This window comes from Podarcis vaucheri (genome assembly GCF_965113315.1).
Source record: "Podarcis vaucheri genome assembly, chromosome: 5".
Lineage (NCBI taxonomy): Eukaryota > Metazoa > Chordata > Lepidosauria > Squamata > Lacertidae > Podarcis > Podarcis vaucheri.
Genome location: NC_138763.1, coordinates 88,360,083 through 88,376,117, shown reverse-complemented (window position 1 = coordinate 88,376,117; position 16,035 = coordinate 88,360,083). Strand labels below are relative to the sequence as shown.

General features: G+C 39.4%; 1 protein-coding gene across 8 annotated transcripts in view; it reads left to right on the top strand.

The window, feature by feature from the left end:
* KAT6B (lysine acetyltransferase 6B) overlaps window positions 1-16,035 on the top strand; it is an 89,440-nt gene that overhangs the window by 32,441 nt on the left and 40,964 nt on the right. For 6 of the 8 annotated variants that reach the window (XM_082223534.1, XM_082223537.1, XM_082223536.1 and 3 more), the window contains 5 exons: window positions 5,721-5,836; window positions 6,047-6,128; window positions 7,447-7,579; window positions 13,873-14,804; window positions 15,746-15,867. In XM_082223534.1, the coding sequence (XP_082079660.1) occupies window positions 5,721-5,836; window positions 6,047-6,128; window positions 7,447-7,579; window positions 13,873-14,804; window positions 15,746-15,867 (1,385 nt within the window). The remainder of the gene's footprint in view (window positions 1-5,720; window positions 5,837-6,046; window positions 6,129-7,446; window positions 7,580-13,872; window positions 14,805-15,745; window positions 15,868-16,035) is intronic. The other 2 variants (XM_082223541.1, XM_082223539.1) reach the window with 2 other exon arrangements.

Sequence of the window (16,035 nt, the reverse complement as noted above, 5' to 3'; positions counted from 1 at the left end):
CACCTTCCATTCACAGAGTGAAAATGTTAGCTAAAGCCCCCCCCCCCCATTATGCTTTTGTTGTGTTGAGAGTTTTAGTTACCTTTTAAAAAAAAATATGTTCAAAATAATTTAATGTGCTTTATAGCCACATCTGCTGGAAGAAATTGAGATTTTAATGTTTATGTATCATTCAGCACCACAAATATATGTTAAGTCAACAACTGTGTGACTTCTAATCAGTTTCACTCTGCGAGCTTTTGGAAACTGCCCGAATAACTACCAGTTACTCACAAAGACACATAACAAGAAAAGTATCTTTGGGACAGAGAAATTTGGTGTGCTTAGTTAGCCCTATTTTATCCCCCCACCAAAGCCACATTTCTCCCCTCTGAGGTTCAAAATATGCATTTTCCATCCCCAGCCATTAAAATGGTATATAAAAATGAAATGTTTATTGCCATTCCTGTGCTTTTGTGCTTGATAAGATTCTTGTATAGTTCTCTGACGTTCTTTGTTAACTTTCTTTTTATCTTACGTATTTTGGATGAGACCAAAAGTTAACTCTATAAATTATTATTTAATTATTACTACTGTCACTTTTTCCTTCTTAGCACTTACTTATTTTGTTTTATGAAAAGCATCAAGAGATGTTAGGATAGTCTATTATGCCTATGAAGAAAGTAAATTCCTCCTATGTGAACTTGAAAGCTTTCCTTTTCAAATCAACCCTTGCTTGCTTTTCTTTTTTCTTTTATCATTTTAAACTTGTGGGGTTGAGAATTAGGATCTCCTGCTTTGGTCCTGAAATATCTATTCTTGCCTGACTTTTGGTGATGTGGGTGGGTGCAGTAGCCAGCTTTCAAAGCTAGATGGAAAGTGACACGCTCTAACCCTGGAAGGAGGTCAGAATTTTGTTTTCTGAGCATCTAATTCAGGTACAGAAGGTTGAACGCTGTAGTCCTTATGTTTCACAATAGTTTAGTGCTTGTGAAAGAATTGAAAGACATAATGATAGAAGTTCTGCCATGATAGACACAAAAATGGCATACAAGGCAGTGAGATACAACTGAAGAATGTGATATTTTGGTCGCCAAAAAGGCCTTTATCTCAGAGAGAAGAGAAAACCTTTTTGACTTTATAGTTTACTATGTGGTATATCCATATCATGGGGTTGGTTTGCTGGGTTGTTCTTTAGTTGTAAAATACATACTGCTCCTGGTTGCTGTCTTAGCAGCGGAGATGGTTATCTCAGATAGGTAGCCGTGTTGGTCTGCCATAGTCAAAATAAAAAAATTCCTTCCAGTAGCACCTTCAAGACCAACTAAGTTAGTTCTTGGTATGAGCTTTCGTGTGCATGCACTGTGTATCTGAAGAAGTGTGCATGCACACGAAAGCTCATACCAAGAACTAACTTAGTTGGTCTTTAAGGTGCTACTGGAATGAATTTTTTTATTTCATTTCAAGTGTTAAAGAACTGAGTTGTCAAAACCTGTCCGTTTTGTAGAATAACTTTTAAGGGCTACTTTCCCCCCTTCATGTGTATTTAAATTTTATGGGCTGTAACTTTTACTCAAACTAGACTCATTGAAATGAATGACTGTGACTAACTTGGGCGTATTAATTTCAATGGGTCTTCTGAGTCGAATTGAATTGAATATAACATGCCTACATGTGCTTCGTGTATCACATAGGACTGGTCTTGCATAGTGGCCCTAAATGTTGGGATGGAATTGCGTTTGCAAGCCTTACAGTTTAAGACTTAAGAATTTAGCGGGGTGGGGATGGGGTAATGCAACAGTATAACATAAACCGCGGTTGAGCAAATTAGTCTGTACATGAGCTAGTGCACACAGCTTAAGCACACACACTTTTCTTCTCCCTTTCTCCAGTGGGGAATCAAACCACAGAGTGACAAGCTGAGCATTTCCCTGCTGGAGGATCCCTGCTGGAGGAAAGGAGAAAAGTAGGAGAATTCAAGTTGTGTCTATGAGCAGGCTGCTTGTGTACAGACTAATGTGCTTAACTGCAGTTTATAGCTTAGCTTTGCATCTGGATGCCACCATAGATTAATGTCATTTTAAGATGATATGATACTATTTTATAGATGATTAATGCATTTGCCAAGAGCCCCCCCCATGATGTAGTTTTTTGTTCTTGCATATGTCTGAAAAAAAATCTATTGGCTTCACAATTCACTTATGAAAATACAATTTAATTTGGTATCTATTAAATGTGTATAAGGTGCTCTTTGGAGATTGGTTATTACACTCTGGCTGTCTGCAAATATGGCTTTTCATTATGCTCTGACTGTCTGCAAATACAACATTTCATTAATCAGTGCATAATGTAATCAGCTTTTTTGCATTATAACAATTCACTGACAGTTCTAAGGAACAGCAGAATTGGAAGCGCCCAACTTTCATGGTTCAGCTTCAGTTCGAATTAACACTGATGCATTCTCTTTGCCTCATTAAAGGTAAATTATGTTTAATTAGTTACTTACCATTATTTAGCTATACAATGAGACATTGAGATTGGCAGTCAAATTGCCAGATGGCTAAACCTTAACTGCAGGTGACATCAATTATTATTATTTTTTGAAAACACAAATCTTCATGCTGTTCAGAGGTTTTTCATAAAAATGACTTTGGGCTTAGGTATGCTGTTACACAGACCCCCTGGGGTTCACAGGCTACCAATTGGGAACCACTGTCTTAGACTATAATCACATTGGACTGGACTGGACTTGCTTTTGAGTAGACATGCATAATGGTGCCTGTGTCACAGTTGTTTGAGGGGAGAGATGAATGTGTTGAACACAAGAGGGGCCAGGTCAGAAGGACAGCAGACACAAATTAGATCAGAGGCAAGCAGCGGTTCATAACAACATGAAGGTGTTTATTGCCTCTTTTGAAGATGGAAGCACTGTTTAGGTGCAGGAAGGTGTCTTGTAGTTGAGTATTTTTTGTATTTTTTAATATATTATATATGTATATATACATGACCGTTATTTAACGTTGCAGACTCTTAGGCATAAGCATAATAATGCTATATATATTTTTTGTGACTAAAACCTTGTCTTAAAACACATGGTTAAAGCAGTAATAGGGCATGAGGGAGGGGGCTGAATTCGCTCAGGGAAAGTGGTCAGAGCTGGGACATATGACTAATGTGGGTGGAGCTTCCTTGCAGCCTGCTGAGAAAGGGGAGCCCATTAGTTCTCACACAGAGTGGAAACTAAGTGACTGTTGATTGCAGAGGAGCAAATCGCTAAGAACACTGGAACTCATTGATGAAATAGACAATCACTGGAGCCAAAACTAGTTAATAACTGCCTAAATTACAAGATAGTCAAAAGGCTTGTATCTACCAAGTTTGTTGTGATGCAATTTACTTTTTCCAGTTAGAAGATTGCTGAAAAAAATAATTCATAGTCCACAGAAATTAAGGAAAACAAAAAATAAAAGAAAGAGCATCTAGAAAAATTAACCTCTGTTGGGCTAAGAATACAAGTTTCCTCTTGGTAACAGCAGAAAAAATATATTCCCAAAATGACTTAAGGAGAAGCCAAAAGCAAGGCCTCCTGTCTATCTGTCAAGAAAACCAAGCCACCGTGCTTTCAGTATCCCAGAAAGATGGTAGGAGTGGGACAGAGCGATTCATGGAGAGAAAACGATGTACACTAAAAATTGTTACAGTAGGATTGGGGGGAACCAACCTTCTTTGTGTGTTTCTCTAATAAGAAATCCTTCTTATTTTTAATCTCCAGCCAGACACTGGTTGTTCCCCTCCAGTTCCATCCCCTAAATAATTTCCTTCTCATTAAATCTTCATAAGGGACTTTGCCACCATATGTAGTGCCATCTGTGGAAAAACTCACTAGCCTCAGATGAAAGGCACCCAGTGAGCGCAATGTTCCAGAATCAAAGAGATACTTAAAAACCAAAGCTCACCTCATTTCTCAGATGGAGACCTGTCATTCATCGCAAAGGCAATTTAAGCTGCTACAAAAAACCATTTGCACCTAGAAGTGTGAATCAAATTGAAAACAAAGACATTAACCTGCAGTCTACTATTTCCTTAGCCTAATTTTGTTTGCTTCTCAAAGCCTCATTCCAGTTAACCAAAAATTAGGTGATGTTCCAGCCCAGACAGGACAGCTTCCAAGATGCAAAGCCTATCCTTTTTTCTTGTTTTTAATTAATTCAAGGAGCAACCAGGATTCTCTTGACTAGCAGTCAGATACCTATAATACGTAATATTTTGAAGATGCTCATCTTCAAAGGAAGATAAAGGGCCCATCACTATGTGTATCTCAAAAGCTTCTATGATGGTAATAAAAATGACCCTGTAAATCAGAGCTTTCCAAACGCTTGTGTTGTGACTCGCTAGTGTGTTGGCTATAGTGTGTAGGTATGTTGCACGAATACACCCCGCACTCCTCCCAGGGCTGGAAAGGGGTTAGTTTAGCCTCTGGTCTGCTAGTAAAATTGTGTCACCATGTCCCGAAATGATGCATGTCTAAAAGGTGTATCACTAATATGAAAAGTTTGGAAAGCTCTGCCTTAAATCCTTCATCATGCTCATTGGCCAGCACCCCAGAACCCAGAAAATAAGTCCCAGCGGGAGCAAACCCAACAGATAACTTGCTCAATGGCTTTAAAAGCCACAGAGAGAACAAAGGGAACAAACAGGGTCATACTCCTCCTGTCTCTTTTTTGATGCACGTCCTCAATAAAAGTGACCAAAGCTGTTTCAGTGCCAAAACCAAGCCTGAAGCTAGTTTGAAATAGTTCTAGATAATTGGCTTCTTCCAAACATACTTGAAGCTGAATGGGCACCTTGTAAAAAAGACACTTAAGGCATGTCTGGTGCGTGGCTGTAAATTAGAGTTAGAAAATAAAAATAACCGGAAGCAGGAATAATTTTGAATTACTACATCCAGACATATATGTGCATAGCCACAAATAAAAAGTCCTACGTAATACTAACTGGCAAGTATTTCTCTCTCTCTCTCTCTCTCTTTATGGTAGAGAAAAGAGTAGAAATACAATGAAAATGCACATAAGATACATTTTTTAAAGCTCACCATAGTAGTAGTTGAACTCTCAAGGATTACTGAAATGTATGTGCTTTGAAGCCTCAAAGTATACATTAAGGATAGACAATATGTTAAGGAGTTTAACAATAAAGAGTAGAGTGTTTTGAAAACAGAAGTATGGTACCAATATTTTTATTGTCAACACCAAAATTAAACATGTATTAACAATTTCTGATAAAAATGTGGATTCAGCATGTGTCTCTTATGTGAATTGCAACTAAAGTGTTGCCGCCCCCCCCCCCATGGCGACTAGCCATACTGTTTTGGCACCCAGGTCCCGGGAGCCATTTGGCGCCTAGCTATTTTATCTCAGTTTCTAACACTGCTTCTACTCAGAGAAGACCCATTGAAATTAATGGACATGACTGACTTGGGTCCATTCATTTAAATAGGTCTACTCTGAGTAGTACTAGTAAGGGATATAACTTTATTTGTTAACGTTTGTTAGACACCAAATAATTGAGGTTCTCTGGGCAGTCTTGTAATAGCAGCTGCCTCTCTTTCTGTCCATGAGGGAGAAGACGTGAATTCTGAAAGTAGCCAGTACTGATGAAATAGTACTTGGAGAAGATGTCGTAGAGCTTTAGGTGATCTGGAACATAAATAATCCTCATGCATGAATACTCCCTTTTTGTAGGACATCCATCCTGTTTGAAATTCTGTCTGGAGTTGACGACAAATGTAAAAGCCTTAAGATGGCAGTGTATTGAATGCAAGACGTGCAGTGCCTGTAGAATCCAAGGCAAAAATGCAGTAAGTTTTAACCCCTTATTACAAATAATATATAATGTTTGCTCTAATTATTTAGGTCTAGTTGAACCAAATTTACAGCGTAGTAGGAATTGGGTGAAAATTATGCCAAGGGATTGATGGCTTGTTTGTTTTTGTCTTTTGCTAGTTTCTCCATGAAAATATATTTTTGTAAGATTACTTTTGTTTTCCCTCCCTCCATTTCAATTTCAGGATAATATGCTTTTCTGTGATTCTTGCGATAGAGGTTTCCACATGGAGTGCTGTGACCCACCTCTTTCCCGAATGCCAAAAGGTGATCTCTGAAAATGCTTTCAGTGTATATGGCTTGATTTTATGTATGTATGTATGTATGTATGTTTTTGTACATTCCATGTGTATCTTGATTTTCAGTTCAATATTATGAATTGATTCAGTGAATTATTTATGCATAAGCTATTCATTCTTGGATACATTGATGTGTTTGTGATGGAGCATTCCGAAATAGCCCCTCTTTTTTCTATGTGTTCTTTATAGCTTCCATAATACAGTACATTTGAATTGTAAGAGGGCCGTTCAGGTTCTTTTTTGTTGTTCTTGTCTTTTTGTAGCAGCTTCTGTAGCTGGAGAGCTAAGGATTTGTCACAGTATAAATTTGTGGCAGAGCATGGACCATCAGCTCAGATTTCCCTCATCTAAGTTTAATTTTCTACCAAATTACCCTTCAAATAATAGCACTTGGCATTTCTTTTTGCAGTTTTTAAGAAGTCCGTAAATATAGTTCACCTTCTTTATCACATGCATGCAAGAAAATGTGCTCACGTTGTTACCTGTAATGTTAAAATGGAAGGCGACAGTAACCTGTCAATATTGTTGGCTGATCAAAATGTGGTTCTTATTATTGTCGTTTATAGTTCAAGCCGCTAAAAGCTTTTGGTACTGATAATGCTGGTTACAGCATTCTGATTCAGGCAATCAGTTTATTGTTATTGCAAGGAAACAATCTTTTGTATCATCAAAGTCATCTGTATTCTAATACCTAGAATATTTAATTTAAAGCTTTTAAAAGTTAAATGTAGCCTGCTTGTCTTCTCCACTTCAGCATGCTAGCAAAATAGACAAGTTGCAGTCTTGCTGTTTTGTAGGCCAGCAGTCCCAGTGACTTTAATTTACCATCTCTCAACCTTAGAAATAATAGCCATTCCTAAAAGTCATAGGACATCAGTTGTGCCTAGACTGGATGTTGCCAGGACCCGAGTCACAGTTGCAAAATCTTTTTTTGTGGCCCATGGACAGTCATACAGATGGGTTCTGCAACTGCACTGTGCTATTGGAATATTTGTACCCTACCTACTAACAAGGGTTCTTGGCATGGCTTACAATATATTTAAAATACAATAAAAATTGACAATTGAGGTGTTGAAATTCTTCAGTAGGTGAGATTGCTTTATTTGCTGCTGTCTCATGACTTCAGGTTTCTGGTAACAGACCCAAGAGTCTACAAACCTTCTTCCTATCATTGGATGTACCAGCATCACTCTGTTGTTCATTGGGAAATTTCTATAATTAATGACTGGGACCTGATGCTCATGCACTTTCACCTGAACAAATTCTTTTTTGAATAATTAATGCAGGGATGTGGATTTGCCAGGTCTGCAGACCAAAGAAAAAAGGAAGGAAGTTACTTCAAGAGAGAGCATCACAGATAAGGCGGCGATACACAAAACCTATTGGGCGACCAAAAAATAAACTAAAGCAACGAATGTTGTAAGTGTTTTGGGGTTTGGCTTGTCTTCTACATTTGGGTGGTGTTGCACTTAACAGGCAGATTCTTACGATGAGAAATGATTTCATTGCTGGGTTGTTCCAAGTTCGTACATCTTCCTGCTACTAAACTTCTGGCGGTTCCCTCACTTCAAGAAGTCAGGTTACAGGGAATCAGGCTGTGGGCCTTCTCGGTGGTGGCACATGCCCTGGGGAACGCCCTCCCATCAGATGTCAAGGAAATAAACAACTATCTGACTTTTAGAAGACGTCTGAAGGCAGCCCTGTTTAGGGAACTTTTTAAAGTTTGATGTTTTATTCTGTTTAATATTCTGTGGGGAGCCGCCTAGAGTGGTTGAACCAGATGGGTGGGGTATTATTATTATTATTATTATTATTATTATTATTATTATTATTATTATTTACCTGGTTTTAACCTAAATAGAAACATACAGATGTTTCTGTTCATGCTTCTTTTTTAAGTGCATTAAAGCACTTCTGGATGATGGAGTTAAGGCAGCAGAGTTCTCATATTAATTGACAGAGCCATATAAATAACCAGTCAGGTGGCAGTGGCAGCTGATGTGGCCTCTGCTCTGGCCCTTGCCACCGGCTGCTATCTAGTAGCAAAAGTTGTGGAACTTGTGTGTGCCCCTATTGCAAGGGAATGTTTGTTATTTGATCACTTGATGGCAGCCATTTTTCACTCCTGATGAGCAGACATGTGCAAAATTACCTAGTGGTTTGTCAGTTTTTGTGTTGAACATTGGGTCATCATGTCATGAGACAACTGAATTATGTTATTTGAATTGTTGGAACGGTGAAGGTCTGCACTTGCCGTAGTTGATGATGCAGAGTTGCAGAAATAACTTACTGCTGTCTCCTTTAGAAATAAGTGTAGATCTGTAACCCTTCATCTTTCATGAAACTGTAAAACATTGGGAAGATGACATGTGGTACCAGTACCATGGTGCGTATATTTAACATAGACATAGAGATTGAACCTCTAGAGTGTCAATTCATAGCTTGTTGAATCCGTTCCAGAATAAATTCTGCTGTGGGAGGTGTGGTTGGGTGTTTAAAGGTGTATGTCATTTTGCTTAATGAAATGTACCTAACTAAATGACACAAATATTGTACATTGCTGAATCATTATGTGCTTCATCATAAAAGAGTTGACTGTGCAGTGGCACTGCTTAGTGGACCTTTATTGTGGCATTGAACAGCAATGTGAAATCATATAGCACCAGGAGCTTGTTAACCTCTGTAGGCAGATGGTTATTAGCATATATGGCACCAAGTGATAGGCTTTATGGTAACAGAGCTGAACTTCTGGCATTGAAATATTCAAACAACATGTGGGCAAGGCTTAGAAGATTTTAACTGGATTGTGACTGTTAACTGCTAGCCATTCTCAGTAATGGGTTGGAGTGGGGAATGCATTCGGGGCCAAATGGAGGGTTGCTTGGCTATTGGAGATCAGCAAACCAGATGGTTGCCCCAGGCTGCTCCCTCTCTAATCTGTTTATATTCATTACTTCAGTTTCACCACTATCAAAACAAAATATATAATGCTTAACAATAATAAGATGATGGAATGAGAAGAAAATACAATTGATGTGAAATAATTATGCAGCATTGTGTGGGTTTCAGTTTGATAAACTTTCCTGGTTGCTTGCATTTATCACAAATATAAGAGATTTGGTTTGGCGTCTCTTGACTGCTCCTCAGCATTATCTTTACGTTTCTGCATTAGCCTTTAGCTAAATCAGCACTTAATCAAGCTAGATGCACTTTCCCAGTAAAACTCAGTACTGCTTCTTGGTATCTTTCATGTCAAGCCTTTCCCAGTTCTTGTTTTCCTTTTATCATGTTTTATTTGTACCTTCTGCACGGTTCTTAGTTGGACTTATGCTTTTTTTCTTAACTAAAATAACACATTAGTGCTTGTGTAGGTTGTCTTTAATGCTGCGCAGAAATGCATCTTTCTTTAAGAATTCCATTACTTTAAGTGTATTTTTTAATTAATATGAATGTAGCCCTTTTGTAATGAAGCATGCCCACAAAAGCCTATTATACCGGATTTAGGGTGTTATCTTCCTCCGCATTATTGGAATGTCATTTTTACAGTTGCTGGCTTTGAAGCAGTCAAGTATCTTGAAGCTTTTGTAGCATAAGGCTTGGATCTCCTGGGATCATATTATAGTTGTAACAGTCTTCAGAAGGCAGAAGCTTTACTGTTGTAATGCAGTGCAGCATATAGTCAAGGAGACCATTGAAATTAGTGAGGCTAAAGTCCATTAACTGTATATTGAGCCTAAGGAATGCATATTCCCTTTCTGTAGGGATTTCTTTGACCAAAACCCGAAACACACTTTGACCCATTTAGACCCTGTCTTAACAGGGCAGCTGCATTTTGGAAATGTTCTACTGCATGGTCATCTGTGCAGTGTCACATATCGGTTCTACAATCTGTGCAAAAATATTCAGGAATATTTAATCTAGGAACTCATGCACTTTTGCTCACAGAAGGTTTTCACTATCTGCAAATGCCTTGAAGGGAGGGATGAATAACCGAAACCAAATGCAGTATCCAGTGCTTTTTTCTGGGGATATGCATACCCTTACACATTTTGTGAATTTAAGTTTGGCCTCATTGAGGGGCAGTATTTCTTTTTCTTTTTTTAAATAATATTTATTGATTTTCCAACCATTTAAACACAATAAAACAGAAAAAAACAAAAAAGAAAAAGAAAAGAAAAGAAAAGAAAGAACATAAGATTAACAAAACAAGACGCAAACCATTTAAAACACAAAACAATTTCAATATCTTAACTTTCATTCCCTTATTTCCACGACCTCCTCACACCTCCCTTTTTGTATTCCACTTCTATTAATTGTTTCAGCAATTCCTTTCCATCTTCCTCTGTTTTCTATCCTATAATTATCTTAACATATTCTAATCTTATTTTCCCCTTTTTAATACTCTATTAGTCTATACTTAATTCCTTATAACATTTCTACTAAAGCCATATAACTTCATTCCAACATTTTTCTAACATTCATTATTTTTACAATATTTCTATAAATAGTCTTAAACCTTTTCCAGTCTTCTTCCATCGATTCTTCCAGTCTTCTTTCCCTCTTCTTCCACCCCTCTTCTTCTTCTTCTCCCTGGTCTCGGATTTCTGCCAGTCGTTTCTGCCAATTCCATATAGTCCATCAACTTCATCTGCCATTCCTCCCGGATAGATAAATCTTGTGTCTTCCAGTGCTTCACAATGAGTATTCTTGCTGCTATTGTTGCATACGTGAAAAGAGTTCTATCCTTCTTTAACACCAATTGGCCGACCATGCCCAGGAGAAAGGCCTCTGGTTTCTTCAAAAAGGTATATTTAAATACCTTTTTCATTTCATTATGAATCATCTCCCAAAGTGTCTTAATCCTTGGGCATGTCCGCCAAAGGTGAACTCTAATCCTCAAATTCGTCTGTTTTTCTTTAAGTTCAGTCATAGCAAGCGTCAACTTATATTCATCAAATTGCTTCTGTAAGGCTGGGGCTCTCTTTCTCTTTCTCTCCAGTTGTGTTTCTTTACATTCAGCAACAACAGCTTTTTCCCTGGCCTCCTCCGCAGTTAGCAGTATCAAAATAGGTTCCTGTGTCAATTTCTGGGTAGTTTCTATATTAGTATTACTTATACTTTCTATATTTAAGTTAGTTTTAATGATTGAAACATCCACTTTCGCATTTATCGTATCCATTTTCCTGTGAAGCTGATCCAATGAATCATTTATCTTAAATAATGCAGCCACTAGAGCCTCTTCTGTCAACATTTCTCTTGGTTTTACATATACTGATACAAAGGCTGCAACAGAAAAAGCAGGGGGGCCAATGTTTTGTCAGCAGTTGACTGGTCTGTTTTTCCTCTTCCATTAACCATAACACTTAAAAGATTCAAGGTCAGTCCCAGAGTCTCACGGTTTTTAACTTGCAGCTGGAAATTTCCCTAACCCAACTCTTGTAAAGCAACCGGTTTCAAAGGCTTCCACTAGGGGGAAACAGTTTCTATTTGTAATAGTCAATAGTATCCTCTTTTAAACAATCCAAAAATTAGTTTCGAGTTAGTTTCAATTTTCAGTTACTTTTACTCCTTTTTAAAGCAGCCGGAAACAGTAGAAACAATGTATTTCTCTTGTTTAACTAGCTGTCAATGAACGTTCTAAACGCTGTCAATGAACATTCCAAAATACGTCAGTCCTACTAGCAGACCGTTTCCAGGGTCAGAGCGGCGGTGTTTTAGATCTCTTCGCTCTCTCCTGCAGGCATACTCAGTCCACAACTTCCCCCCCTTCTCCTGCCTCCAAAGGGGGGTTTTGTTCTTTACCGATGGAAATTTAATCTTTTACAAAAGACTTTCCAGGACTCCAGCTTGCAACCTCATTGCCTCAGTCTATTTACAAAAGGGGAAGGCGGACTTCCTGTTTTGGACCTCCCCGCTTCAATACCAAATTATACCTTTAGAAATCCAATTCTCCCGTTTCATCTCTACTCACGGGTAATTACTTTAAAGTCAAATTGTCCACATGAAAAAGTCAGTGCTCTCCGGCAATGGCTGTGCGGCTTCTCTCCGTGGAAGAAGCAGACGATTCGAAGCACCGTGCCACTCACCCCACGTCGCTCCGGAGCCCCGAAAACGGGTTTCCCCGCGAGTAGGGGAGGCGCAGAAGGTGCCCGCCGAATCCCATGTTCACAGGCTTTTCCCGCCTGTGATTTTTTGCGGGTCTCCGCCTTCGCCGTGGCAGCCAGACCCAATTTCCCACGGGGCAAATTCCTCCCGGTCAGAGGAATTCCGCCATTGCCGATGGAGCCAACCCGGAAGTCCCCATTGAGGGGCAGTATTTCAATATGAGTAGGAAAATGAGAGTACACCTAAACATATATATTTTTTTTTAAAGAAAAAAAGCACTTGCAGTATTTCAGGGAGCTTTCTCTCTCTGGAGTTTATGTTTTCTGCAAGGTTTAGCCATTGCTGTTGTACTTCCCCGCTTTTCCTCTTTTACAGCTTTATGTGAATACTTTTGTAAAGGTCCCACTGTAGTTCACATAGCTGACAATAAGTAGCCGCATCAACTGCAGCATGACAAGAGTATGGCGGGCAGGCAAGGAAGCAAGTGTTGCAAATGGTGAGCAGCCCAGGCAAGCTGCTGAGGAAGGAGCAACATTGAATGGGCCAAGGAGCCTCAGAGAGCGATTTGCCAAACTGTTCTCTGAAGCACTTCCCACCATCCTCCCATGACTTTTAAGGAGGGTGGGGATGCTTTGGGAAGTCATTTGTCTGAAACATCCCTATCCTCCATTAAATGATGGAGCCCAGGTGAGCTGCTGAAGGAGTGACATTTAAAGGAGGTGCTTCAGAGAGTAGTTTGGACCCTCCTCCATTAAACATTTAATAAGCTGTGAGACAAGAGCTGTTTGGATGAGCTCTGGGAAAAGGGGATGGGGTTTTGGGGTGAGCTTTGGGGCAAGCTGTGGGGGAGGTGTTTGGTCAGGTGGGTGAGGGGTGGCAAAATGGTGGGTGGTTAGCGAATGGAGCAAGTAAAAGTTGTGGTGGCAGCTCCTAGTTGTTCCATATAAGACTAGTGGAGCAATACCAGTTTCCTTGGCTGGAGCCCTAGAATGTTTCCAGTAACTGAACTCATGTGAGAAAGGGCTGTGATGAGTGACTATAATAGTTTGCCTTTACAGTTGTTAATCCTAAGGCTGACCAGTCTCTTTAACTGTAGTTAAAGAAGGAGAGGAGATGCGGGGGAGATGTGTATTTCTGTTTGAGCACAGTTGTTGCAACTGCACTGGTTAATTGCACTTATTATAGTTCTTATTTAATAGACAGAGTGCTTTACAGCCTTTGTGATTCATGTCCTCAGAATAACTCTGTGGAGCCGTTGATTATATTTACCGTTTTATGACAAATATTGAGAATGTGGCTTGCCCCAAAGCATCCAGGAATTTGATGGCTTAGTTGGTTTGAACACAAGCCTTAGTTAAAGCTTTTAACCCCCAGACCACTCTGACGACCATCATTTACTCTTGTCACTATCATATAATTCTGATGGTTTTGAACTAATATGTATATCTATATTTGATGAGGCTTCACCAGCAGTATTTAGCTGTTAGGATGTTGTTTAGAATTTAAGCAAAGTAGCACGAGTAATTCATATGCAGTGTTGCTATTGTTTATTTTTATGGTTTGTTAATGCTGACTGCTTCTTAAAAATTTTCCATATTTTTTGCTAGGTCTGTAACCAGCGATGAAGGATCCATGAATGCATTCACAGGAAGGGGGTCACCTGGTAGGGGTCAAAAGACTAAAGTCTGTACCACACCTTCATCTGGTCATGCTGCATCTGTGAAGGATTCAAGCAGCAGATTGGCTGTTACAGACCCCACCCGGCCTGGTGCCACCGCCACCAAAATCACCACCACCACCTCCACCTACATACCTGCCTCTACACTTAACGTTAACAAGAAAACCAAAGGGCTTATTGATGGCCTTACTAAGTTTTTTACACCGTCACCCGATGGTCGCAGATCACGAGGTGAAATAATAGACTTTTCAAAGCATTATCGTCCAAGGAAAATGGCCTCTCAGAAACAATCATGTACTTCTCATGTGTTGGCTACAGGTACCACACAAAAGCTAAAACCTTCTTCACTTCCACCCCCAACCCCCATCTCTGGTCAGAGCCCCAGTTCACAAAAATCCAGCACTTCCATCTCTTCTAACTCTCCCCAAAGCTCCTCCAGTCAGTCAAGCGCACCCTCCTTTAGCAGCCTTCCTAATAACAGTCAGCTAAAGGGACTCTTTGATGGACTTTCTCATATTTATTCCACTCAGGGACACTCTCGAAAAAAGGGGCACCCGAGTTATGCACCGCCCAAGCGTTTGCGTCGTAAAGCAGCATTTTCTTCCACATCCAAGTCTAAAACTGCTTTCTATGGAAAGAAAGAGATTAGAAGTAGGTTTATTTCTCATGCCTCCGCCTCTGGATTGGGTATGTCTAGAGGACGTGCTTTTAAAGCAATTGGTCACTTCAAGCAAACCACCTTCCTTAAAAAGCGCAGGATTCTAGGCAGATTAAAGTATAAAGTGACCCCTCAGATGGGGACCCCCTCACCAGGGAAGGGGAACTTGGCAGACGGAAGGATTAAACCTGATCAGGATGATGGTAAGCAACAGGTCAAAGCGCCAACCAAACCTGCGTCCCGTCCAAATCCAAATTCTTATTTTGTCACACAGGTCTCGGCTACTTCTCTTCTGACTTCACTCTCATACAAAAGCAATGAACTTTGACCTTGTAACTAATGCTGACTAAATCTCCAGATTGTTTTTCCAACTAATGCTGTACCGCCTTGTTTGTCAGTTTTTGCATATGTAGTGGCACTAGCACCCCCCCCCACCCCAATGTCTTCATAATGTTGCTTTTATGCCTTTTGTAGTAGCATATTGGTAGCCACTCCATGCTGTCCCTTGCCCTTTCTCTGGCCACAGTGCTGATGGCATTTATTAGGATGACCATTTCAACTCTTCATTTCCCTCTCCTCCATCGCTTTTCCATGACACATTCCATCTGCTACACAACACTGGATTTGTACTGCTGTGAAATTTACTCTTCCCAGTTTTTAAATAAATCTTTCCTTTTTTTCTTGAAGAAACAAAAGTCTGTATTCCTTGCCTTAGTTTCTTCTAATCTGTTTCAAATAGTTTTGCCTAAGATTGTTTTAGTGTTGAAAGCTTGTTTTCTTTTTCTTAGAGGTTCAGATATATGGTTAGGATATGTGAAATCTATGCTGCTGTATCAGTTGTTTGATATAGTTTTGTATTCAAAATGTCTTTTTTAATTGGGTAGGAGTAGAGTGTAAATTCTAAGTTAGGGCATGAAAGAAAATGCTGCTGTTTGTCCTGGCCGTGTTTATTTAAAATAAATCTGCAAATGTTTTAGTAGATACTATAATAATAAAGATTTGCTACGTCAACTGGAAAGATCAGTGGGAAGCAGGATTTTAAAGCATTAGTCACTCAGAAAATGCTGGGAGCTACATTTTGATTGCAAAAGGTGTTTGTTGCATCATGGTGGTGAATAAACTCTCTGCTGGTTTTAAACAACAGGTACAGAAATCAAAATAAGCATCAAACAAGAAAACTCAGATCTGTTTCTGGTGGGAAGCAAGGATATTATTACAGAAGAAGATTTGGAAATGTTTAAGCAGGCCCAGGAACTTGCAATGGAGGTAAGGTTCACAGGTGCCAGCTATGTGAACAGTACTGATACGGTAATTTCTTGCTTGATATGAGGAGAAAATTGTGCTGACTGCTTAGTTCTGCTTAATGCCCCTTTTATTAAGGCTAGTTTGTATATAATGCTATACATCTAATCTAGAACCCAAGTATCTCATTAG